General features: G+C 40.1%; 3 protein-coding genes across 8 annotated transcripts in view; 2 read left to right on the forward strand and 1 right to left on the reverse strand.

The window, feature by feature from the left end:
* Positions 1-19140, forward strand: part of LOC143908034 (multiple PDZ domain protein) — a 91973-nt gene extending 72833 nt beyond the window's left edge. For all 4 annotated transcript variants that reach the window (XM_077425268.1, XM_077425270.1, XM_077425269.1 and 1 more), the window contains 19 exons: positions 1346-2393; positions 3991-4095; positions 4542-4667; positions 9735-9911; positions 10765-10850; positions 11144-11354; positions 11463-11553; positions 11879-12075; positions 12702-12796; positions 12900-12966; positions 13573-13626; positions 13715-13816; positions 13902-13973; positions 14078-14237; positions 14377-14534; positions 14761-14919; positions 15098-15232; positions 15309-15482; positions 15647-19140. In XM_077425268.1, the coding sequence (XP_077281394.1) occupies positions 1346-2393; positions 3991-4095; positions 4542-4667; positions 9735-9911; positions 10765-10850; positions 11144-11354; positions 11463-11553; positions 11879-12075; positions 12702-12796; positions 12900-12966; positions 13573-13626; positions 13715-13816; positions 13902-13973; positions 14078-14237; positions 14377-14534; positions 14761-14919; positions 15098-15232; positions 15309-15479 (3214 nt within the window). In that variant the 3' untranslated portion in view covers positions 15480-15482; positions 15647-19140. The remainder of the gene's footprint in view (positions 1-1345; positions 2394-3990; positions 4096-4541; positions 4668-9734; positions 9912-10764; positions 10851-11143; positions 11355-11462; positions 11554-11878; positions 12076-12701; positions 12797-12899; positions 12967-13572; positions 13627-13714; positions 13817-13901; positions 13974-14077; positions 14238-14376; positions 14535-14760; positions 14920-15097; positions 15233-15308; positions 15483-15646) is intronic.
* The window catches only part of Nompa (no mechanoreceptor potential A), a 243128-nt gene that overhangs the window by 90692 nt on the left and 125061 nt on the right, over positions 1-27375 (reverse strand). The gene's annotated exons all lie outside the window — the stretch shown is intronic.
* LOC143908028 (uncharacterized) lies at positions 21044-27348 on the forward strand. 3 transcript variants are annotated; one of them, XM_077425262.1, is made up of 14 exons: positions 21044-21620; positions 22263-22405; positions 22531-22704; positions 23007-23511; positions 23603-23766; positions 24375-24596; positions 24671-24776; positions 24838-25095; positions 25327-25492; positions 25778-25975; positions 26055-26197; positions 26274-26492; positions 26677-27009; positions 27134-27348. In XM_077425262.1, the coding sequence occupies exons 1-14, from the start codon at positions 21534-21536 to the stop codon at positions 27149-27151; spliced, it is 2736 nt and encodes a 911-aa protein (XP_077281388.1). In that variant the 5' UTR covers positions 21044-21533; the 3' UTR covers positions 27152-27348. The 3 variants fall into 3 exon arrangements, with proteins under 3 accessions (XP_077281388.1, XP_077281387.1, XP_077281389.1); XM_077425263.1 differs by having other exon boundaries at positions 21045-21620; positions 23007-23306; positions 23388-23511; positions 26677-27348; XM_077425261.1 differs by having other exon boundaries at positions 26677-27348.

Raw genomic sequence — 27375 nt, forward strand, 5'->3', positions numbered from 1 at the left:
CTCCTCTCACGTTTAATTATGAATTCCATAGATGACGTTTATTCAAATTAGAGAATTATCGATACACGATCAATTACGTAAAGATTCTCCAATCGCTCTTCGTAAAATTCGAGATATATATAGTTTTGCATAAATTAGATATTCTTCGCTGTGTCAAAAAATTGATATGGAAGGACGCAACGTAACGAAATGCGTTAGGAAATTTTAAACGAGATTCCACACAAGTTTCCGTAACGTGAGAAATATCAGAGTTCGCTCGAGTTCATGCTTAGCATTTCAGAGACTTCGCTCTTTTTTGTTAAATATATGTATCAAGCAGACGTAATACAGCGGCAAAGTCTGAAAATACGATTTCACGTTGATAATAATGGATACGATAGGAATCGAAGCGCGGTCCCCCGAAGCTCGGGAAAAATCTCCGGGATATTTTCAGTCGAGATATCATAACGTTCGGGAAATTTTCTGCTAAAAGCAAACACAGTGGTAGGTCTGTCACGTTCCGCGCGCGATTTATACTGTTCACGTGTGTACATATCGAAAATGTGCGCACGTACTGCATCGAGAATATCGTTCCAACACACGCAAACAATAAGCCCATCTATATTATCATCCGTTATACAATCCCCTCATTTCAATTGCATGCTACGAGAGACATTTGCGACGAGAGATATCATGACGTGAAATTTTTATGCTTTTAATTGCATTTTTATTTTACAAAGCGCGTCAAAGGGGATAAAGAAACGGGAAAATATTAAAATCCTTCGTGTTCTATTATACCATTCGTGTTAATTATGTCAATATTAATCTTGCATTTGTACAAATATTCTCTTATCGAGCCAATTAAAAAAGATAATCATATTATTTATTTCTTATCATAAACTGTCGTGTGTATCGGTATATTCATTTCTGATTAAATCCAATCATATTTTCACCAATAATAGCGCAAAAATGTTTTATATCGCCCGTATGATCACAACGAATATAAATGGCAGAATTATTTTAATTTTATTTTCACATTGTGAAGAGCGATAAATCCAGCGATAAAAATCGTTTTTTATTTATATCGAGTGTCGAGTATTCGACAGTAGCGAATGACCTCGGCAATCGGCCAGTCTTTTTATACCGCTGACTATAGCGCCGGCCGCTAACAAGCGAATCGTTGCAATTAAGAAAGTCGTTGCACGCAATTATCAGACGCCCAAGATTCGTTTACTGTCAGCGACGGCTTTGTGCCGGCGTTTTTTTTTGCCGCGTATTAAAACGCTCGACACGAAGCCGTCGACTGACCGCGCGACCGCGGGTTTCGCTTCCGTTTTGTGACCTTTGGTTTTTCTGGTTTCTCAAGCGAGTTCCAAGTTCGACGCGAATCCAAGGAATCCATCCGCGTTCCAAAGGACTTCGCGACTCCTCGCGAAGTTGCTGACAGTGCGATTCCGGCGAAGGAAGCGCGTGATTATGAACAGACTCCTTCGAGAGAGAAACGCTCGCCGTTGGAGGAAGCGATCCTTAAGCACGAGGAGGATCTGATCTGCAAGGAGCATTCGCTCGAGTATCAGAGTCAAACGCTCGAGAGCCAATCGGACCATCTGTTTCACGAGGTATTCACTACCTCGGTGGAGGATCTGCTGACGACAGTGCCTGAGAGTTGGACCCGCGAAGTTTACGAGGAAAGTCTCGACGAGGTCGAGCAGAGCTTCAAGGAGACGCAGTACTCGCCTAAGGAGAAGCGTGATGTACAGACGCAGACTGTGCAGGAATCGAAGAGCACGCAGTGTAGCCCCGAACAAAGTGTGACAAGCCCGTGCGAGGAACCGCCCATCAGGATCAGCCCCTTCCACATCGGCCAGAGGTACTTCCAGAGTCCCAAACGGGAAGTGCAGACGCAGACACAGGGCGAGAACAAGAGCGTCCAATGCTCGTTGGACAATCTGGGTGATCTTACGAGAAGCGACGCCACGTTCTCGGATCAGGAGTCGAAGAGCATTCAGTGCATCCCGGAAGACATCTCCGCGAGATCGTCCGACAGGTCGAGGTCCTCTTCTCGCGTGGACACGCTGCGCAGCCCGCGACGTGAGGCCGAGGTACAGACCTACCAGGAGTCGAAGGCGATCCAATGCAGCGACGACGAGCTGCTCGAGGCTGATCAAGCGTCGAGTGCCGATCGTCCGGAGCCCGCGCATCAAAGTAGACCAGCCAGCTCGTCCTCGTCGAGCTCGAGTTCGCCACGCAAGTTTCCGACTGTCGTCTTCGTGGAGGCCAAGGGGGACATGACCGTCACGCACAGGGAGCACGATGGCGACGTCACCTGGTCGAAGCATTGGGGTCCCGAGAGATTGGTCGAGATATACAGAGAGCCGAAGGCCAGCCTAGGGCTCAGCATTGTCGGTGGAAAGGTATGATATAGCGTTTAATGTTTAACAGACAATATACTGATCAGATTATACCGATAGTATACTGATAGTATACTGTCATTATACTTAGAAAAATTAAAAAGAAATATAAATCGAGTTTTAGAAAACTTAAATTAGACATTAAATAGCGTTTTCAATCATCTTTTTGTTAATATTTTCTAATTACGACATGTCGTATTTCTCTTGATACATTATCTATAATTGCTCTATGAGTATTGATCTAATTTACAACGTGAGTATCGCACGTGCTCGCGAGACTTATTTTTATAAATCCCCGAGATTCGATCGCAAAAGATAGATAATTCTGTGAATTATTAGTACGTTCTCGCGCGTGGTCGACCACAATTTTTCGTATTCCTTTTATTAGTGCGCAACGGATATAGCCGCGAGCAGACGAGAGCTGGCCCCCGTCGATATCGCCCTTGGTGTTTTATAGCTCGCTTTTAAAATCGGGAATGCTACGACGGAGTTATTGAAACATTCGGACAGAGTTGAAGTCGAAGTAGGTCGGGCCAGATGGCCACCAGTAAACGGACGTCTTGTCTTAATCGATCTATTTCGCGCCGGATGATCCGTAACTTAATAATTCGGCCCGATAATTAATGTTGGATTTTAACAAGTAATAAACTGTCACGTGCACGCATTTATGACGGGCTTCAGGCATGAGTGAGTTTAATAGATTTGACCCCGCGATCCCGCGAATTAATTCCTCGTACGCGACGCGGGTTAAATGCTTTTTATTGATCGACATCGAGCGGTGCGGATCGGGAATGCTAGTTTGACGAATAGAATTTAATCAATTAATTCTTTATCGCATGCACACTGCGAGCCGCTAATGTCAGTGATATGGGCTGCATGTGCATCGGTTGAAGTGCATTAATGCGCAGCCAGATAGTTTCTCGACGTTAAACTGACAAGAAGGCGTAATAGGATCATCGGCTTTAGTTTTAACCAATCCGCGGTTGTCTTAAAAGCTCTTCAAAATTATGTTTCACACAAATTATCGGAATACTGCGCATTCGGGTAACATATAACTCCGAATCCAATTAAACTATACAATTATTTGCTACCGCCAGTTACAAGGAGATAATTGATTTTGGGAAGGATTATAATCCACCGATACCTAAATAATGTAGCGATCGCGCAAAATAGAATTCGCCACTAATTAAATAGGCGGGATACGTTTGTTTCTCTACTCGTGAACAGGGAAGAGAAACACAATCGATTATTCGATACACAGGCTGAATTGTGGTGTTAAATAATTGCTTTAATTCGATTAGCGCACGACGGTGCGGCAACAAACCAATGGGAGATTAATGAGAATAAATGACCGGGGGAGAATCAAAGCGGGGAGGTTCGGAAATCACGGGGTTGGAATCCGTCTCAAATGATCAGTGCCTAGCGACATAACCCGGGAGTTAACAGAGTTGGAGACAGAGTCGTGGAGCGACGCTGATTAAATCTAACTGTGATTAAACTGTGAACTGTCAGCGGCTGAATCGACTAATCACGACTCTGTTGATCTTGCCGGTTAACGGGACTTAAACGAGCGGGCGTTAAACGACGATTCTTGTTTCAGGTCGATCTGCATAACGGCGGACCCAGCAAAACGCAGAACATTTCTGGGATATTCATAAAGAATGTCCTGCCGAACAGTCCGGCTGGTAGAACTGGTGGTCTCAAGGTAATGCGGTTTCCTCGAAACGATCCTCTTTACCGTCTACCGCGGAAATTGTATTACTTTATTCAAGTAGTCCCTAAGTTGCAAAAATATAAAAACTTTAATAAAGTTGGGAAAAGAACTACGCGGTTTTTGCCTCAGTAAAGATTTTATCTCGGCAAAAGTTCACATTTTGTACGAATGTGCACGCGTTTCAGTTTAAACGGTGCGGACAGCACTAAACGCGTTTCGGTCTATAAATTTCGTTTCCTAAAAATAAATTTATAAAATTTACTTTAATTTCGTGATTTTGATGCTACTGCCACATTTATCGTTTCCTTCGTATTCAGCTTGTGAATTTGGATTTAAGCAGCTTTACGAATGTGTAAAAATTTAATCTACAATCGTCACGATGTATCTCGACTATGCATGGAGTTAATTCGTTCTTTCGCGTACGCGCGTGCTTTCAGATTGGAGATAGAATAATTGAGGTGGACGGCGTCGACTTGCGGCACAGTACGCACGAGCGTGCAGTGGAAGTTATACAAGCCGCCGGAAATCCTGTCAGCCTCCTCGTCCAGTCCTTGGTGAATTTGGTAAGATCTTGATCCCGATCAGGAATATTGATGTTTCCGCTTTACCCGTCTTCTCGAGCTTGAGTTTATCGGCCAGCTTTAATGTTGTTACAAAAGTTTCTTGAACGCTGCTTCTCTTATATCGTCCAAAGAGGACTTTCATCTTCCATCGATGTCCTCTATCTTCTCCATTACATTTGACAATTATGCGAGATGTAAGAGAGAGAGAGAGAGAAAGAGAATCTGACGATCTGGGAGAATATTAAGTTTCTTTTTCATGCGAATATCGCTATCTTCGTAAGAAAACTAATCATGGCCAGCGAGAATAAATATTCCTTTTGAAACGCGCTTTCTGTCCGCAAGTCTGTGTTATATTCCTATTGGAAGTACCTAAGCTTTATCCTGGCTCATGAAAAAGTATCTACATTCCTGAGGGGAATAAATTCATATGACGCGCAGCTAAATCCTTTACAGCCGCTTAAATTTACGACGTTGCTTTACTTCAGTAATTCTCGTACACGTTGTTTTATAGTCTGTAACTTTTCACGATGTGCCCTTTTTTTACGTTAAGCAATCTTTGCAAGAAATAATGTAAAATATAGATAGCGTGCCAAGAGAAATAGGATTAATATTTTCAATCAAAGCTCATTGAGATAAGATGATATTAAAGCCTGATTCTCACTATCGGTCAAGTCATAGTCCGGTCAAGGTCAGATCACGGTCCGGTCAAAGATCGTTGCCATATATTAAATTCAACGCTTTTTCGAGTTTGCATTAACAATGCAGGTCACGGTCGACCGTCGCTCGGTAGTGCGAATGCAAACTCGAAAAAGCATTGAATTTAATGACAACGATTTTTGACTGGACCGTGATCGCACCGTGACTGGACCGTGACTTGACCGATAGTGAGAATCGGGTTTAATTAATAGACGACAAAGATATCACGTCAACTTTTGCTTGTCGGATTACCTTGCAATCAAATCTCTTGAAAATTACTGGGACGTTATTAATGTCCTTTTAATTAAATATCCGCTTAATATTAATTAATTTCAAATACATAAATTTAAACTTTCATAATCTACTTTCTATCTTACTGTCTCCGGTTCGCAATTATTACTTCTGACATTTCGCAATGTAATCTAAGGATTATTCCGCTCGCATTTAACAACAATCTACGCGCAAACGGAAAGTCAGATTTCACTTCGACCCTTCGGTAAGAGGGTCGCCATTATAAATCCACGCACCGCTGAGCTAACTCGATTTACAAGGCACGAAAGTTTCATCTTGCAATTAATTCGTGCTCGACGATCGATTTCGCTAACCGGACGTTAACGCCGTCATCGTAGTTCCACGCAGGGCGAAATTGAACTCCGTAATGTCGTTGAATGGCAGCAGCCCTAGGCGTTCCGCCGTTTAACGTCGCTCGCCTGCCTCCAAAGCATCGCCAATAGACACATTACGCGAAATTGGACGCGGGAGCGACGCGACCGACGCTGTGTGACTGTGCTTGCGAAATGCAGTGATACCCAAGTAGACACACTCACAGAGCGTAACGCAAACAATCCTACCGCCCGGCGACATTTATTATCCTGCTGTGCCATCGCGAGTTTTATCCGAGGTTTATCGCGAATGTTTATGTCCTCGAGCGCGAGATGCACCGATTCGAGCTCTCTTACCTTTTTATATTGGTATCCTAAGATCGGATATGCGCGTTCGAAATGACGCTGGCACCGATGTAAATTTAACATTGACGTCTCGGATTGTTGACGTGGACGCGCGCTCCTCCTCTACGCCCCGCTAACGTCTACGTAAATGCAGATTTCGCCCTCGCAGCGGCAGACGATAAATTCGAAGAGCGATGCGAGCGCAGTATCTCGAACGAGCTCGTATTCTCGACGGTAAAAATGTACAACGATCTGTCGCGACTCTGACACGACCTTCGCGTCTAGCGCGGTCCGAGCTCTAGGGACGGCTAAAAATTAACATTGAGCATCGACATGCATGTTGTTCAATAGCGTATTTATATTGGCGGAGCCTAATATAACTTCCTCCGCGCGATCATCGTCGATCATCGTCGTGTTATTTTTGGCTTCACCGAAGAGCACGAACTATTTTTTGATGCCTCAAAATTAGCTGTTGAAACGAACGTTGGGGAGAGACAAGTCAACTTTACTACCTGGTTTGTACGTTATCAAGTGCCGCTTCAACGTAGGTGTCCCTGTGATAACCCTGTTTGCCGCAGTCGCGACGGTTAGTGAAACGCACGGTTCGCGATTGGTGGTATCTGAAAACGACATCGACTTTTCCCGAAATTTCAATCAGCCGTGCGCTCGCTCGATACTCTCGGAACCGCCGATGCGGGAAGAATGGCGATGCCGAGATACAAACACGATCGCGAATGAATCGGAGGACGGAGAGAGAAAGCAAGAAGGAGAAGAAGAGAAGGAGCGGTGAAGGCGCGAAAGAATAGGATGGAGAGAAGATAGGAGGAAAGAGCGAGAGAGATAAATAGAAAGGAAGAAAGAGAGAACATTGAGAACCATTATTGGCGAACAGCTCTTGTATGCAGATGATGCACCTAGGTAGATCTTCCCAATAAATCTTTACAATGAGGGACAGCGAGGGGAGGCAGGAAGAGAGAAAGGAAAAGAGAGAGAGAGAGAGAGAGAGAGAGAGAGAGACGCGACGATGATGATATGTAAAGTCAGGACAAACGCGGAGAACAAGGGATGGGACGCTGGTATTGTAAAGACCTTAGCTAATGTCCGTGATCCACCGACTATATTAAAAGATGCAAGTTCCTCATCAATTAACTTGAATTAATTAATCATGCTGTGTATATTTATATACATTATCGATGACATTACATCGTTTAAATTTCTATGCTATTTTCCTTTGAATTATAAAATAGAATTTTGATTATATGCCATTAATTCAACACTGTTGTTGAATTAATTGCATATAAGACAATAATTAGACGACGTTGACTTTCGCCAATTTCCGCTTATCGCGCGACTGTCTCAGTGTATTTGAAATTTATCGATGAATAAGAGTGATCTCTAATTGTAGTAATAATCTCTTGTGCTTCTCAATCGCGAATGCATATTTCTCCCTTTTTTATGAGGAGCTGAAGGGAGAATAGGCGAGAGAGCGAGAGAAGAGTTGCGCTTGTCTGATCGCCAGCGAGAGTCGGGGAGGTTGATGCGGTCCACTGGAAAGAGTGGTTCGCCTCGTTGCAACCGAGCGCGCCCATCATCAACACCATGGACCATCGACGAGCCCACCCCTCCTCCCCTGTATGAACGCCACTCCCCGTTCGCCGACCTCTCTCGCCCTTGCTCGCGGAAACCTCAGTTTCGTGCACGAAACCGCCTGGTCGACGGCGGTTTACCCGATGTCACTCCGCACTCGGCTCAGTCGTCACGAGGCGTCGCGATGCACCGATTCTTTGGACGCAAAAGCGTCACCTTCGTCGTACGTTATCACGGAAACACACAGATCGAGATACTCCTCGTCCGATCCGACGATCGCGCGATGCGATCCACGAATACGCGCGCGCCGGTCTCTTTAACTCTCGTCAGCGCATCTCCGCGCGAGATTGCGCGATGCACCTGATGCATCGCGCTCGCGAGAAACGTGTGTGTGTACGTATACGCAATCGTAAATCGTATCGTAAACCGAGTTTACTTCGACTCACGGTATAAATTACGAGCGGCACCGTCGGAAGGTTCAGTATCGGAAGAGCGGAATTGAATATTCCAAGTAATACCAGAAGCTACGGAAGCGAGCCAACCTGTGTCGTATTTTGCCTGCGATCGATCAGTGAAGAAAGATATGGAAATTTAATAAACATTCCGTGTTGGCGAGAGTCAAGGCTGACCGGTTTTGTTTAATCCGGCGATTGGTCCACGTGTGCTGCTATATTCGGCTTTAATTATTCTCTGGTGTTCATAAAAGCGTTCTTCCATAGCGTACTTTCATCTCGAACAACAATGAGATAATCAGCAAATATAAGTTGTACGAATTGTTTGCATTATTGCAAAAAAGCTACAAATTCGAGTGAAAAAAAATATCGCTTTTTACCAGTAAACGTGAAGTAATATTTTTGCGTTTCTGATAAAAATTTATTACATCGTGTTTAATTTGATTTGCATCGAATTTGTCGAAACTAGACGCTTTTTCGCTCCTGTTACATCCAGCCAGTGGAATACGCCTCACCCGCATATTTCAGTCGATTATTTCGAAAAATGCACGCGTTAAAAAAAAGCAAGAAAACATGAAACAGAGTTCTGCACATGGGATATATAAATCATTTTTATAGCCAACGTTTTCGCACAGATGTTCATATTATTTATTACGAGAATTGCCATCGCGTTCTAACAGCGTAATTCTACGTATAGCTACTTATCGTTTTATATATCGACTTATGTGTTGTACTCAGGAGAAAATTGTAACTTTCTCAAAGTAATCGATATTCTTCTTTAAACATGAAAAGGAAAAAAAGGACATCGCACGCAGTCTGTTTTACGGAATTAAACTCGCTCAATTGCAGTTACTTTGGCAACAATTCAAGACGCTCGGCAAATATTTTCGTTGTACTAATTCATTCCGACCGGTTTATCTCGACAGTGCTCAGTTTATCTCGTTGCTAAAATAAGTATGGATCTCTTTCAAACAACTCCGCGAGATTATCTGCACCATACATATTTCCCTCTTGCTCTGTGGTGATGGTGGTGGTGGTACTTCAATTTCCTCTCTTTTTAAAGTCATCGAGCTTTTTCTGTTGTGCGTGTTCTATTTTGCAATTAAAATGTTGAAAACGTTGCAATAGCATTAAAGTTCATGCATGCACCTTTTGTTATTTTATTATTATTTTATTGCTCGAGCTTGGTGAAAGCAGAATTAACAACACTGCGTGACAAGTGAAAATTTTATATATCATATCAATATATAAGCTTACGTTAAAGTATTAAAATGCCACGGAATACATTTCGACAGAATAAGCAACGTTCGCTTTAATTTAAGTTGGCTCGCGCGCAACTCGAAGATTTCAAAGTGGAAGAGAGAATCTCGTAATTGTTGTTGTAGAGCCCAGAGCACGGCGGCGCCGTCCAGGAGGAAAAGGATACCAAAGCCCGAAGGCAGACTGTCAAGAGTCATACATCGTCGTCTTCCGGCGTCAGTCTTGGAACGCCGACGGCCTCCTTTCGCCATAAACCACCGCCGGTTTCGCCCGCGAGATCCATCACGCCGGAAATAATACAGGTCGGTTTCCTTATACGTTATATATCTTCTCAATTCGAATTTTGCACTCTCGAGTATTCACGTGCATATATAATAACGATATCTGAATAACAGTAATTAACCGTGCTTATCGTCGTGCGTGCGTACGTATCGTGTTAAATAAGATTATTCGTGATGGTTCTATTCATAAAAGTTTCATAAAAGTTTTATCAAACATTTCTGGATTCAGCAAACGTCAAAAAGTCTCACAACGAATTAAATTGTCGAAGCTTCAATGAAATGTTTGACAGATGATTATCTTGTCGCGCATTAGATATACCTACGTGAGTATCGTACAATCGACTATATAGCAATTTATATGATCGTTCATGACAATCAATTAAAAAAATTGCGATGCGCAATTTCCCTCAGCCTTCTGCATAAGAAACAAACACAATTGCTGCATTAATTGGCAAAATGGCGCGGGAGAAGTGTCGCGCTAATTAATTTCTTTAATTGAATCGCCGACTACAGTTTTTGCGCGACGGTAAAGTGTATTTCTGCCCTAATTAAATGAATGCAGACTTCACCGTTACGAGGATAATCGTACTCGCTGCACGTGTGAATTTTAAGCCCGGCCTACAACAATCAATTCGCATTTTTATTCGCCGACATTTATTTTGCATAAATAGTTTATGCCTTTCGACATTTGCATCTAGACGGTTTCTTCACGATCGCGCAGTTATAAAGCACATCATCCACGCGAGAATATCTCCACACAATAAATCTCACTTTTATTGATGTAGTTTATAACGGCACATGGATGATATTTTATTGATATAAAAAGAGATTTTAATCCTCCACTTCTGAAAATGTCAATTTATTTGTTGCGTAGCCAGGACTCGGGGACGGCGTTTCACGCGGAGATACCCACAGGCAAAGCTCGAAAAGTTCGGATGGCTCGGCTTCTGGTTCTCGAAGGTATATAGAGAAATTGTGAACTTCATTTTCATTAATTCTCTCTCAATTTTACCTAAGCTCTTTAGGAAATTATCACAATTATACACAAGTACATTATAAAAAAGAACTTTGAAGTTTGTAAAATAGACACGAATATTCGTTAAAAAAATGCGCATTGATGCGCATTGATGCGCATTGATGCGCATTTTTTCCCTATCGCTTATCTCTCATCCGCAAGTGTTCCGCGCGATACGAGAGGTCGGCATCAGAATGCCTTGATTTTTCCTGACTCAAAAGCGCGCATTGTCTCTCAGATCCTCCATGAAGAAGTCAATTCGGAAAACAGCCCCGTCGCCACCAGTGAATCCGGGTATCCTTCGCGAGGTCAGCGAGGAACGGGAGGATCACGCGTCCTCCGCCGTCGCGCAGCCTGCCTCGAAGCCCAAGTATTCCTCGGACGAGAGCTCAGACGAGGAGGACACGCGTATGCTGGAGGGAAATGTCTACACGAAGAGCGGCATCGAGGTAACCGAGCGAAAGTCGATACTTCCGACTCTCTCTCTCTCTCTCTCTCTCTCTCTCTCTCTCTAGCGCTACGATATAACACGCTGTAAAAATCACTTGCCTATATAGATCTCGCGGAAAAGCGCCGGAAACGTGAAACGCACGAAGTCGGAGATCGAAGCAGATCCGGAGCAAGAGGACGAGTTCGGCTACACGATCAGTGAGTTACACGACGTACCGTGCTAAATGTAGACCGCGATTCAGAAACAATTGGGAATTGCAGATATTTATATGCTATTTACGTCACAGAAGAGATCGATATTCATTCCATATGATCGTTCCGTCACGTTTGGCAGCCACTAATAGAGAAATACAATTTTATTATCTCTCCAATCAATCAATCAATCGATCCCATGATCGATCTAAAAGATGACTGATTATTATGTCACTAAAAAAGCACATGCGTAAAATCCAACGTGTGCGCATCGGATGGTACACGTTGGCCGACTGATCTCTACAACGCAAAATGTCCTCTTATTTTGCAGTGAAAATACAGAAGAAATACCAGAATCTCGGGCATAAGGTGGTGATGGTCACCCTCGAGAAGGACAGGAGGGGATTGGGCATCTCTCTGGCGGGACATAAGGACAGAAACCGAATGGCGGTGTTCGTCTGCGGTCTCAATCCGAAGGGTGCAGCTTACAAGAACGGCGGGCTTCTCATCGGCGACGAGATATTGGAGGTGAGTATTTTACTCTTCTCTCCTCCCACCCTTCCCGCGTTTTTACGACGTGCCATTTACGACCGCGGTTCCCCACGTCGTCAGGTTGTTTAACCTTCGTTTCACGCGCCGTCTATAATCCGTTTAACTCGCCCGTCGCGACGTTGCGCGCTGCGGGTTTTCTCGAGAAAATAACAGCACAGGATGCTTTCGCCTAGAATGTGTATTCGCTAAGCCGAAAAACAACGAATGTGTCTCTATTGCGCTTAATATGATAGATGAAGAGAAAAAATTTTTTAATCCAAATTTTGCGAGAGAACTTTGACATTTATAATTAAAGTATAATGTACTTAGAGTTTCAAGTATGTGTAACGTAGAAATGATGTGATACTTTGACAGTCAATCTGTAAGTCAAGGAAATATTAGAAAAACGAAATCATATATATACAAATGTGCGCGCAAGCTTTTATTTCATTTTTATTAAAATTATTTTTTTATCTTCATATCGCACATCCGGATAATTAAAAAAATTTGCATTTATGTGTTAGCTGGAATGTCACAAGTCGCGTTTTGTTACGTGTTTCATTTCGTTATGTAACATGGTAAACATTGAAAACGAATAAAGTATTATTTTCTGTTCCACTTAGATAAACGGCTGCGCATTGCAAGGACGATGTCATCTGAACGCTTCCGCGCTTATCAAAGGCATGCCCGGTACTCTCTTCAAAATCATCGTTTATCGGTGAGATACCAGAGCTTTTTCCGCAATGTAGCGTGACGTAGAGACGACATGTATAACAAAATTCATTAAAACTATAAACGGATTTCCCCTGTCCCGGTTGCAGACGATCGAAAGCTGTCGACGACATCGCCGTAAAGCCGATAGTCCAATTTCCACCAACCTTGGATGACGTGAGTCAATTCGCGGCGTCTACCTTTTTTTATTTTCATCGTGCAAAACCGGCTGTAGTACTCATCATAAAACAATGAATCGAACGCAACGAAAAGCAATTGAGCGTTGCATAATACATTCGATGCGTTGCAATTAATTGAACAGCAATTGCGAGGAAAAGAAATGTTGCATAATTATTTTAATAAAAACATGAATAATCAATAAACTTTGTCGATATGAATAACAATGTTAGATAATATTATCGGAAAAAAGATAAAATACTGAGAGATCTATTCACAGCACACACCCACATCGATGTATATATATTTAAATCATACATAATGTCCAGATCATCGATAAACTCATTTCTTGCGAAAAAAACATGTAACATAAGAATCTAATAATTTTGAAATTAAAAAAGATTCTTGCTTTTTGAAACTAATCTTTTTTCACTGTGCAAAAAGAAATAACTACTTCTTAGAATGCTGAATTTTGATTGATCTACATTAAAATTATAACTTTGAAGAGAATTGTTGCGAAACTTACAATCTTAAAACTTTCATAAATAGAGTAAAAGAGATTTTTTTCGAGATATGAACCGATGGACTATGTCTCATGTGTTACAGGTTTATATAGACTTCAAGAAGTACAAGGGAGTCCGTGACGTACGAGTGAAGAAGGTAAGTGTCTGGAATTACCGCAATTGAGCGATCGATATTTTGCAACAATCTTACTTTCTAATATTAATTGCTAATTGATCGTTCGTAGAATCAATACGGCCTTGGCATAATGATTATCGAAGGGAAACATCTGGCTGTAGGACAAGGTATCTTCGTGTCCGACATTCAAGAAGGCAGTGCCGCAGAACAGGTAATTTTCGCTTGTACTGACGACCTTGTACTGAAACCTATTTTAAGCGGAACTAATATACTTTACAACGCGACCGATATTTCAGGCTGGGTTGCAAGTGGGCGACATGATCCTGGCCGTTAATCTGGATAGCTTGTTAGGTCGCACGTACGACGAGGTTCGTACTTTTCTCTCTTTCTCTTCTTTAAACAAGGAATTATCTTGCCAATCTAGGGGCTAAACATTTAAGCTATCTACATTCTATCTCGTTAATTTTTTTAGGCAACGGAGTTATTGAAGAAAGCGGAGGGTGTCGTTAAACTAGTGGTTTGCAATCCTAACGAAAATAAAGAACAGCAGGAAAAGCCTAAGGGTCAGGAACTCAAGGATGATTCTTCAATTTCGGTTGCACAGAAGACTCCGCAAAAGGGTGGGGCAGCGGGTGAGTTTAACGATTTGAGTCTCTATCTTTCATTTATACGGGAAATCTCATAATAACGCACGCATTTCGTTCTCGAAACTATGATTTTGCACGATCTATTTAATGTTTAATGTTTGATCTTCCGCTACTGTAATATCAGGGACCGCCAAGGAAGCGGTGGAACCCGAAGAGAAGAAAGTCCGGCAGGATCCAAAGACATGCAAGATAGATGTCGGCAAGGAAATAACGATAGAATTTCAGAAGGAGAAGAATCAAGGTATAGGTTTCTACATCGCTGGTGGTTCTAACACTCCTTGTGTAAGTATATATTTAATAATCTCTAAAAGCATTTTATCTATTCGCGTGACATGTAACGTCGCACCGTCTTTTGTAATTTTCGTTTTGTCGAATTGTGAGATATTTAGTTAAAATGTAGAATATGCAAATAGAATATATTGATGCCACTTAATTTCAAAAATATTAATGATTAATCAATATTAAACTTATTTAATCACTATTAAATAAAAGATAACACTTTTTCTAGAACGGGGTATTTGTTTTGGACGTATCTCCCGAAGGTGCAGCTGGGAAGGATGGTCGGTTACAGCCAGGCGATCAGATTCTAAGCATAGGCAGCGATAGCTTTAGGGAGATAGAGCACGACAAAGCTCGCGAGACAGTCCTGAAGCAAGCTCCTGGGACTGTACGTGGCATTTGTACTCTGTTAAACGACTGTCCTCGTTTTATGAAACGAGAAAAAGATATGAGACAGGCTTGCAATGTGATAAGCGGCGCTAGGACTGTCACTATGTTCTAATATTTTCTCGACGAGACCTCGTTCGGTCGATTGAGCGTGCGTGACGCGATTTCGTTGTTTACAGATCACGATGACGGTGTTGCGCCACGAGAAACCAACCGAGGAATACGAGGTCGAGATACAGAAGAAAAGCGGCAAAGGAGCTGGTCTCTGTTTCGCCGCGTTCTGGAGCAACAAGGGAGTCTACGTGAAGGAACTAGTGAGTCTGATTCTATAATTCTATCAGCGTAAGCGACGGTTCGCGCTCACCGCGTTCTATTGATTTCTACCTACAGACAGCGGGCGGTCAGGCCATCGAAACCGGCAAGATCTGCAAAGGTGATCAGCTCGTAGCGATCGGTGGATTGGACGTTCGCGACGCTTCCCTGGACGACATCGCCTTTCACATGAAGATATCAAATCCGCTGCAAATGAAGCTAGCTAGGTACCATTCCGCCAAACAATGACAGGTAAGCTCGCACGTCAGCTTTACGGAATATACGGGAATAACTGTTTAAAAACTGTTTAAGCGTAAAAATTTGAGGATTGTTTTATTTTTCTGATTTAAATATGTAATCAAGGCAAGAATCATGATATTCCACGGTATAGTATATATTGGCGAATTATCTTTCAGGGTTCTGCGGGCGGAACTCTCAGCGTGTGTCCCGACGTACGAAGAAGCGCCTGCAGACACCATGGATTCTAGTGTGATATACATAGGTAAAATAACGCCTCGATAACCGTGTGAGTACCTTTGTTACGAGAGCCGCGTATACAGCAGAGTGGCGCGGCTCGTTCTATTATTTACACGCCAGCGTCGCCAATCGATCTTGCCGTTCGAGCTCACGGACTCGCGTGCGACCCGAGACGTGAGACAAAGAGAAAGAGAGAGACAGAAGTAGAACGAAAAGAACAGAGCACCGCACATACACACAGAGCGCGATGACTCACAAAAGTTCACATCAATCCGAATCCGGGAGCCGGCGGAGAAGAGAATTTTTTGTAAACAGCTTATAGAAAGTACCAGATCAAGTGAAATCCCGTCGACGCGCAAGTCGATCGGCCGTCGATCGAGTCCGTAAACAATTCCGTCTGCCGATGTTCGCGCTCGTGCAAGTAGCCGATACGAAATATCTTATATACATACACACACTTTATTATAATTATATAGCGACGTAATGCGTTATCGCCGAGACAAGAGTTCAATAACGGTGATGTTAAGGGTTCGTTTCGTTCGGCATAGGAGGCTGCAGGACAGATAAATCAATAATAATCGGCGAGTCTCGCGAAGGGGGAAAGCTGCGGGATCGTCCAGATCTGGTCTTTTCTCTTCGGATTACGCCGTTCCCCTCGTATTCCCGCTACAAAATCGAATCCGCTTGTACATTTCGTACACTTAGGGCAAAGACAAAGATAGTAGAACCGATTGTAGCGCGCGTTTTCTCGATAAGCGAAATATTTTCCCTCATTCTTTTTCCTTTTTACGATAAGACTCTAGTCCAGCCCGAGATCGACGTTTCGGCGTTTCTCGCCTTAATTATCTCTCTCGCCCGCGTCGCCGCCGTTCCCGTCACCGTAGCGTTACTATTGTCGTATATTGTATTTTTTAATATTAATAAGAAGCACACGGGGGACGATGTACATACGAGCCGCGTCGGAAATGTACGAGGAAACTTCAGTTGGTGTGCATATATATCGATCGTTGTGAAAAGTTCTTCTCATCTGTCCAAGCTTGCTACTAAAGTAACGTCAATTTGGTAAAACTCGTAAGTAGACTTTTACGTAAAATGCACAACGACATTCGCGCGAACTTTGTGTAACTCGCGCGCGGATATCGTTCGAGGCGGCTTGTACGTCGGTGTAGAATACCAATCAGTGTAGAATATCGCCTAAAGGACATTAGAGATAAGGCAAGGGGAGGCACACACATCCTTCGAGTATAGACCGACGAAACAAGGGAAGCGGTCGCGTCGAATGTCGAAACGTCGATCGAGAGAATCATTTAGCTGTAAGTGCTTGGAGACGCGCGTTCGAGTTCATGTCCGACGCGATCTCGCCGTACAATCGAGGTGTTTCTCAGCACCAAAATGGATGGCGGATATCATCCTGAGTGTTCAAGCGTTTCTTTATGCTCTGACCGCCATCAACACGGCAGCAGGTGACGCGTCGAAAAGCTAGACTGGCTTGTTGAGTACACATAACTAAATTAAATCCTACCGTGTAACTAGTCATTACAACATATAGCTTAGAGATTTTCAGACAGAGGAAGAAGAAATAAATACAGAAAGAGAAATTATATATATATATATATATATAAATAAGTAAATATATGAATATATATATAATAATGTAAAATAGAATCTATAATAGGAATCGCGGAACATGTTAATTTAACGAGTCGCCCATATCTGTCATCGCGTGAGTGGTTGCACATTCTTAAAGAACGTTTTGCATTTGAATCTCGTATAGTTTATCGTAGCAAGACGTTCATAAAGGACGTCGATTCTGTCTCTGGCCGGTGGCTTGAAGATGAGTAACGTCATTAAAATTGTTAGTTGTACGATCATTATTATTATTATATATATATATTATATAGTATATTACGACGAGTGTTGTATAAAGAATTAATTATTGTGTATTGTAAGATGCGTTATAGTATTAAAGTTTCGGACAGCAGAGAAATAGAGTGACTTTGAAAATCGGAAAGCGAACTATGTTCAAAATAATGATCAATATTGATCAGTAATTATTATTATTCATTAATACGTATTAAGGATACGTAAAGCACGTTACTCCTCAAAATTTATCCATATTAATTTATACAAACGTGCGAAACTATTTCTTTACTCTCTAAATCTGAATAGTCACTGATTCAGATTTAGAGAGTACGTTTGTGTTTTATATCGGTACGCTTTAATGTAAAGTTCCCTTTTAATTTTAATGACTTTATTTTCTTCTCATTTTTACTACGTGACCTGTCAACCTACATTTCTTATTGTATCATTATGCGTATGTTATTTATTATAGCTATAGAATCTTATTCGTTCGCTTTTTAAAATTCCACGAAATCAATTAAAATACGACGATAATTGTCGCGTTTCTACGACGTTACAAAGATATCTCGACGCTCGGTAGTCACTCGCGGGCTATCGTCGTTCGTGCCTCTAATCGGCGCGTTCTTAGAGAATTTTATCTGAGGTATAGAATATAAGTACGTCTAGCGTTAGCTGTGCGGAGAAACCGAGACGAACATCCATCGCGAGAATCGCTGATTCGTATTTCACGTCGTCGAGTTCGAAGTTGCGTCTCGTTACCGCGAATATTCATTATCTTGTTGGCAACGCGCGAGAGCGGGGAAGATATCTTTGATGCCTCCCAGCATCAAGAAGATTACATCACAGAAAACTCCTGCCGTCGGCGAAAACGCGACCCGTTCCGGGAATACGCCGACAATACGATCTCGCCGTTGTGTTTCAATTAGCGGGAGATAATGATTGCAGCGGCGTCACCCGAGCGAAGAAATTCCATCCGCGACTTCAATTTCGCTGTCGTTTGTGGGAAGGTCGAGACATTCCGCGATCTTTTTCACGTTAAATCGACTTTTCCTCGAACTATCCTGGCACGCGATTACGCGTTCGCGCGTAAGAAGACGCGACTTCGAAGACGACTCGACGCGAATGCAAGATTATCTCAATATTATGTATCCTCCATAGTTACAGTTCTGTTCACATATGCATTTATTGTACGATTATTGATAGCGTTATTGCACACGAGCGGGGCGATTGTAAAATGGCTTGAGGACAATCCGCGGACGGTGAATCGAATTCGGCACCTGAACGTTCCGCAAGGAAGTGAGACAGACGAGGGTGATAAAAAGATATCTCGCGTAGCTCTCTCATGGATCTTAGATACATTGAAAAATCCGATGCCATTTTACAACCAACGGCTCACGATTATTATTCTGATTATTGTTATCATGATTATTACAGTCGACGTCATGATCATTGTAGCGCGGCACTACTGAGAGTAAGAAAGAAACTGATTATTATAGAATAAGTATAAACGGGGAAGGGGGGGAGGAGAGAGACGGAGATCTATTAAAAGCATTAATTGCAACGTTGTAGTAAATGATGTTTGTTATTGTTGCATAAGTAATCTCTTTACGCTACTTTTACCTCTTATATATTATCTTGTTAATCAACGACCGCGGCATATTAAGGTAAGTAAAGCAAAAGTCTTATTATACAATTTTCATGATACAAAGAAGAATATTTCTTTGTCACAGATCTATTTCTCTAAATAGTGCCTACTTATCATAAACTACATGTGAAAATCGTGCAATATGTAATGAAAAATTTTTCTTAAATCTCTTTCAATGCTTTTGAACACCGTGATTAACGATTAGCAACGTGTTTCGGAATTCCTACGTTGCTCAGTATATACATATTGAAACAACTAAAATCTGCGTTTTGTTGTAACATTTTGCTTGTAGAAATTTTATTTTGAATCTTCAAGCCATAATCAAGAGAAATTTCACGGTGAACGTGGAAAACTCGCTTTGAGAATTGTTCTGGAATAAATTTTATTTCTCGCCCTGCGTCTAAATGCAATTCAAACCCGTTCGAGATCGAATATCGATCCGCGGTGGGGCGTCGATGTGTTTTGTGAATGACGCGAAATCTCGGCGGCATCATTACGTGCCTTATTTTCGATTAATTAATCGTGCATTATCGTGCGCTCGTAACCCACTTCTGCGATAAACGGTTTCTTTAGTCTACTTAGAGTACGTTCTTGAGGTAGCTAAGAAAAGTAACGAAAATGAAGTATATATAGAGTCTTCGTCACGTGATCGCGTGGCGTTTCCTCGCTCGAACGCGTCGGGCGCGTTTATTAATTAATATCACGATTACTTGCGCTCGCGCGCGTGTAATCGCACGCTCGTTAAATATCGGACCCTCGTTTGTCCTCGCGCGAGACGATTTCACTCACGGACCGCGAAAGCGAGGCGATTTTACGTTTTCGCGGCGTATCGGTAATCTCCCGAGAGTTATTTGTGGAGCATCTTAATTTCACAATATGACGGGAGTTACGTTGAAAGTTCTATAACTTTTGCCTAAATCACACGGGAGATAAAATTAATTGAGCAGCGACAGTTATCTGGTGCGTGAAGTACGAATTGGGAAAGACAGGAAAATCTGCGGTCGCCCGTACGTCTTCCATCGGGCGAAATGGAGCGACGCGGGCTGGCTTGATTCCTTCGTGAAGCGTGAAATTTTTCGCGCCAGCAAGAAGAGCTCGCGCGAGCGAGCGAGCGAGCGCTTCGGAAATCGAACTTGACCCTGAAAGTTTCGCTGTTCGCTTTGACAATCGGATGTCAAGAGAGAAAGGCGAAAAGCCGGCATGTGAGAATATTCGATGCGCGAGATGGCGTCAATTTGTTCGTCGTGGTCATCGACGCGCTGTGACGTCCAGCTTTTACTTCAAAGTGACATGCTTTTCGCGCATGTTCGCAACAGTTAACCCGAAACCTAACGGTGTATCCTATAAAGCGTCTTTTTCACCAATAATAATAATAATAATAATAATAATAATAATAATAAATATCAGAGAAAAAGACTTAATAAAATAATTAAGATTTCTATTTTCAAGACCTGACAAAAGATCCAGTTCAGTCCTGCTTTCCACAGGAATGGTGATCTGAACTTAGATCTTTTTCTTTTTTTCCCCTTTCTTCAGCGTGAAAAATATGAAATTTTATTCCATGAAGAATTAATCGAATCTAATTCCAATAATGTCAGGGATAACTGGACGTATTTTTCAGCATTTACCAAAAAAGTGAAAAATTTAATATGATAATAATAACTTGTATGTAATAACATAATATATAATATATATTATATTGTATTAAAAAAATATATTATTATATATTATGGTACATATTTTTTACATTTATAATAACATATATATACATTTTTCTTGAAAAAATACTTCTAATGCAAATGAGATAATATTACACGATATACATGTTCTCTCTTTAATAATAAGTTATTACTTCGCTTTTACTTTTCTTCAGATACTCGTTGCGCCATCACGTTGACAAAAACACGCAAACATGGGCGTGTGTATGATGTACGGGTGTAAACTCATTGTATCGAAATCAAATCAGTGAGTTCCCAAACTGAAATGACTATGCGGTCATCCCTGCGGGTTCCCGAGAATATATTCCAGTACGAAGTTAAGGAAAGACATGAAAGACACACATTTCTCTCCAATTCTCTCCTGTCCAACTTTGTATCGCGACGTGTTCTCGTGTCACAACATTCGACGATTAAATTCATATTCAAACACCCCTCCCGCAAATCGCGTTCTTTTAACATCGAGAAGTTAGCCATTGACCTTGCGCGCCTGGAATAGGCGACGCACTTCGGTTCGTTACACCCACGCGTCGCGACAACTTCTCAGCCAGGCGCAAATTTGTCTGCGTTGCGTTATTTGTAGGAAAACAATCCGTTCTCAACGCGATGGAGTCGTTGTTTGATTTGTGCGTGAGCGACATAAACGACATGCTGCCGCATATGAAGAACCGATTAATGTCGGGAAACTCGCAGGTATGTACAAGAGAAAACCTATATTCACGACTATATACGCCGCGCGCGTTTCACCGTGCCGCGGCGCTCGATCCTCGTTTCGCGTTTACGCTGACGAGAGCAAATATTTGTATAACAATCAGACTACAAGAGAGATCGAATGTCGAGAAAAATATTGTACATTTTATATACATAGTAATATATATATTTCTTTTTCCGGGAAAGTTGCCTCCGACTTCAACGCTGGCGAGCAACGTTCCCCCGACTTCTTATACTCTTACTCTTCCTCTTAATAAAGTATAACTTTCTTCTTAATTAAGACATAATTTCGCTGAGTTTTTAATCATCAGTGCCGCGAACACGCGAGAAAGGACCAAAGGGTCGCGTTTTATTAATCTGAACGAGCGTGAAGAGCCCGTTACGACTCGGCTCGCGTGCATTCGGTATGAACTCAGCGAAATTACAGCGGTATTCATCACTTGTAACGCGAACGCGTAACGCACGAATCGAGGACGATCGAGCGGAAATGGAGCGGAAAGAAGTGAAAACGCGAGACAGTATCGGCCCGAATCGGCATCTGAAACGTCAGCAGCTTCCCCTCCGCGCGTCAATGTATATAGTTCTTATTATAATTTTATTTTCGATCCTGCGCGATGAAATTAGGTCTGGGTCGTGGAAAAGATCCTGATGTTCCTGAGGGATACGAGGGAATCTGAGAGAGGCGTCGTCGTGGGGCAGCTCGTCGGATTCGACATGATATCCACCATATGCGACGTCATGCAGACGTCGGATGAAGATTTCATCAAGTACGCAACTCCTTTCTTACGCTACGAAGAATTCGACGATTTAGTTATTTGCAAAATTCGAGATTTCTTACATCCCCACCCCACGTTTCACGATTGAAAGATATCTTTATCTATTTTCTTCGCAGAGTCGTCCTCGAGTGTTTCGAGATTCTGAGCGCCCACAAAGAATTCTATGAGAATCAAGCGGCTATAATAGCTATACAGACAATGTTGAGACTCAGTTACTGTGTAAATAAATCACTCAAAGACTCAGCGCTGTTTGAGAGACTTATTCAGAGTGTCTCCGGTGTACTTGTTAGGTAATATTCTTCTCACCGTTGTTCGCTATGAAAACATAACGCAATCTTTTCAGTATTATCCTCTATATATTTTTATCATTGAATTAATTATATATTATAATATATAATTTGATATAAATTAATGTATTATATTATTTATCAATTATATATTGCTTATTCATTATATCTATACACTTAACAATTATCTATATCTCCATGTAAATTTGTTAATATACCGATGATTTTAACTATTATTAAATACTTTGCTAAAGCGATTACAATTATTATAGTAAAGTTCCAACATTTATCATAATGACTTTTAGATCGCTAAAATTAGATGTGAGCTTCGACACGGACTGTATTCTGCAGCAAGTTGTACTTTTCGTAAAGAATCTGAATGTCGAAGAATTGCAGAAGAATAAGCTAAAATTTGCGGTTGTCAGGATGTTAAATGTCGTCCTGCAGAAACAAGCAACTTTTGATAAAAATATTGATGAGGAGATTATCGACGTCTGTCACAATGTGTTAAAGTCAATGACAAAAATTGTCAAATGCAGCGACGACGACAACGCGATTTTATTCGCCGCTGATTCATTGTGCGGTACTTGCGCTAGCAGTTCTCGGTGGGATATTCGTCAATTACCTACTTTTTCTCAGTGTCGATATCGAAACCATTTTTGTTACAAACATTTCCCGTTTGACAGATTCTGTTTCATGCAAGATTTGAGGGAAAAGAATCAGATCGAGCTTAAGATTCGCGAGAAGAAAGACGATCTGGAAATTTGCGTGTACGATACGATGATGGATATACTTATACCATACATTAAAGTACGTTCATTAAAGAATATCGCATAATATAAATCTATTAATGATATACCGTACGTAATGAATAAGTAATAAACACATTTTTTTTTGGCAGGACGCATACTTGTCTCGTCTCGACTTGATCGAGTTTTATAGAAATCTCATCTCTTGTTTAAACCACTTGTATCAGCTAAACAACTGTAATAAAGACAACTTGTCAAACCAGTTGACTGCCAATGGTTATCTGAAGCGCTTCTTATATTTGACCGTACAGTTTTCGTAAGTTGCGCCATTTCTAATGCTGTATGACAATGATCGATTGAATTACGTTGCAATTGCCGAACGTGAATATATTCTGCTTTATAATTAAATATATAATTAATTGTTTTTTAAATGAACCAGTGAGGTATACACAACTATAAAAACAAGCTCGCAAGACATTTAATGATTTAGATATTTTAAATATCTTTGCTCAAATATCTTCGAACTTTCGTGTATTAAAGAAAATCTATTCATTTTTAGTTTAATGTTTCAATGCATATTGAATTTGTTAGGAATTTCTTCATTATTTCTTGCGAGATAATTTTAATGCTTTTAATTGTAGTTTCCTTAACATTTATGTTATTTCTTTTACATCAGTTTTCATAATTTTGTAATCTAAAGATATGTAGAGAGATCTATTGTTCTCACTTCATATACTATTCATAGCGCATTCTATGAAAATATTTAATAAAAATCGTTTCTAAAATTTGCAATATTACAGAGTAAATTGGGCGTATTATATATTTTATTACTGACGTTTCAGAATCTCTTATATTTCAAAGATGTATATTTAAACCACTGAACAACAGCATACATAAATCGCGAAGTAACGTTTCACATTGCAGAGAGAATTTACGAAGGAGCACCTGCATATTACTATCACGGATTCTAGGTATTCTCGGTAAAACGGCATTCTCCATGGAAACAGCAAAATTTGCAAATATTTTGCATCTAGGTCTCCTTCAATTGCCGAAAGATTCGACAAAATGGAACGACGCCATAGCATACAAAAAGGATGGGTCGGCCCTTATAATTCTGCTATACTATCATTTTCTTGGCACTCAAGAGTATGAAAACAAAATTTTTTTCGTATTATTTCTTGTTTCAATTCAAACATTATAATTTCTATTTCATTCTTCAGAAACGACGTGATATCCTTAAAATCGCTAATTGCTAGAATCATGCTACTCCCAAAGTCTGTGCCGATTTCAGTCTCGATTTTAAAACCTCTGTGGCTGTTATTTGCTGTGAGTACATATTTACCTCGTACTTGTTTGCGCCATGCGTTAATTGCGTTCGATTTCGCAGGTAACGTCTCTATCTCATCCGCGTCCTAATTTAGTATATCGTTATGAAAACGCGGTTAATCAAATGACGAGTATTTTACAACATTCAGAAATCAGCGAATTTTATACCCATCATATTGATCTTGTACGTTATTGTCTTAAATGTCCAAACATTTCGCAAAACTTACTGAACCAAGTTTTAAATATGTGGCTGATAGAGTCCGATGGCGACATCAGGCCACTATCATTCAGTTGCGACAAAGTTGTTCATCATTTATTGGTAAGCAAAATATCTATTTTTTTGATGTCGAAAAAAGAAAGAAAAAAAGAGATAAAACATCAAACTAGTATTTTTGATTATACGTCTTCGTTAATGTTTCTTTGTTAATATTTTTATAGGATAATTTTAAACGTTTCAATAAGTTAAATATTAATATTTAATAACTTTAGTAAAAATATAACAGTTTTTTAATATGAGAATAAATAATAATTTTTATTTACTTGCACATAGTTCGTGATACGTGTCGGTTATCCCAAACCTATTGTTAATGTTGCTGTGAAAGGGTTGCATCATTTAATGCAAATGGTCAAAGATAATACACAGCTCGTGGACGAAGTCGCGGCTATTGTGTGGCGTTTGTTACCTAACATTCTTTCATCGTATTCATCAGATTATGGTTTGTCAAAATAATTCGATAAATCTTCCAAGAAAGATTATTGCGAGAAATACTCTAAGTTGATACTCTAATACTATTAAATTTTTAGAGAAATATATATAGATTAAAAAAAATATAGAGAAAAATATAAATTTATTAAAATATATAATATATATTTAGAGAAATATATATATTTAGAGAAATATATATTTTATTATTTATTTAAAATTAATATTAGGATCTCTCTCTCTCTCTCTCTCATATCTAATATTGCAATTAGAGAGTCTCGTTAATTTGCATTTGCAGTCGCGCATATAGAGGCGGTTCTGAAATTAGCTAATATTATCCGACCATCGACGATACCGATAGCTTTCGTAATATCCAGCGCCGATAATATTGTCAATATTATATTAAAGAAGAACACAGATTCGAAATTCATGACTTTAATTTTAACACAAGCGTACATTTTGTTAGATACCGCTATGTCATGCGAGTCATTTGAAGGTAAAATACAAATATTCGAATAAAAATAATATGATGTGCGTTTCTGCCATTTAAAAATATGTTTTAACTTCGATTACAGTGCTTCAAACATATGTAGATAATTTTTGGCTGTTGAAAGAGCTATACAAATACGGATTTTCGAAAGAAAGATCACAATTATCCACCACTAGTATAAAACTGCTCACGTTTATTATTTATTGTCAAAAGAAATCATCAGTAAAGGTATAATAATTATGAGTTGTACGTGTAAAAACTTAAATAAAATTGTCGAATATTTTAAGACAAATTTGTTTTTCAGTGCAAAAAGCCATTGGCGGTAAAAATAAAAAAATTGCTTGACCTGTTAACATACGCAAGAAAATCACCGAGCTGCATAGCAAACGGAATGCAATTTATATGCAAACTTTTAACATTAAATGATGATGGATTAGCCATCGTTTTGCAAGATATCACGATCGATATCGATAATAAGTATCTAAATAATCTTTATCAGGTTTACCATACCATTCATGCACAGGTTAGTTACATTTAAAACTATAGGAATAAAAAAGCATAAAAAATTTTCCTATCAAAAGATTTATTGTATTGTTTGTTTTAATAATTAGGGATATTAATTAAGAATTATGAGAGAATAATTAAATAAAATAAATAAATAAAAGATAACAATCCGTTAAGCATACTTAATTGCTATCTTTTTACAGACACACCTCTCAATATCGCAAGATGTGGTATATCAAAGTTTAGTGGCTCTATTACACTTTTGTAATACTAAAGCAACTACGCTAATGACTCATCTTTGCAGCATACAGAGTACTTGTGATCTCATTTTTAACATAAATATGCAACATCTATCGTGTCACTTCGTCGAATTCATCGTTACGTGGCTTCATTATCGCAAAGCAAATTGTCACGATATACTTAAAGGGTATATCTATAAAACACCCTTTGATAAAGTATTGGATAAACTTAAAGAATATTTAGTACTTCTTGATGATAAAGGAATGAAAGACGCTTATCTGAATTTGCAAAAAGCGGTAAGCGTTATTTTTGATTTTTGAATATTCTAAAATAAACATTACACATTCTAGTAAGATTAATATTTTAATTAGTTAAGATATCTGTTGTCTCTCATATCTTTTTTACATATTTTTGTTTTAGCTGTCACAGTTTGAGTAAAAAAATAACAACTTTATAGATCATATCACATTATATCGCAATACATGTAGTTTTTATTAAGGAGAAAGTTGTAAAATTGGATTTATATCTGAAATATCAAATTTTCTGTTAAATAGACGTAAGTTAATTTCTATAAGAATTTGTGTTCTATATTTTGAAAAAATAGAGATGTATAACATTAAATTTACAACAATATTAAAATATTGTTATTTCTCATCCGCTAT

Source organism: Temnothorax americanus, unplaced genomic scaffold, assembly GCF_048541705.1.
Source record: "Temnothorax americanus isolate GAGA-0224 unplaced genomic scaffold, ASM4854170v1 Scaffold9, whole genome shotgun sequence".
In the NCBI taxonomy this organism is placed as follows: Eukaryota; Metazoa; Arthropoda; class Insecta; order Hymenoptera; family Formicidae; genus Temnothorax; species Temnothorax americanus.

Excerpts from the sequence above, each read along its gene's own strand:
- LOC143908028 (XM_077425261.1), top strand. The coding sequence starts at position 21,534 with ATGGAGTCGTTGTTTGATTTGTGCGTGAGCGACATAAACGACATGCTG. Across the intron at positions 23,767-24,374 it reads TATTTGACCGTACAGTTTTC|AGAGAATTTACGAAGGAGCA; the intron begins GTAAGTTGCGCC and ends TTCACATTGCAG. Across the intron at positions 25,096-25,326 it reads AAGTTGTTCATCATTTATTG|TTCGTGATACGTGTCGGTTA; the intron begins GTAAGCAAAATA and ends ACTTGCACATAG.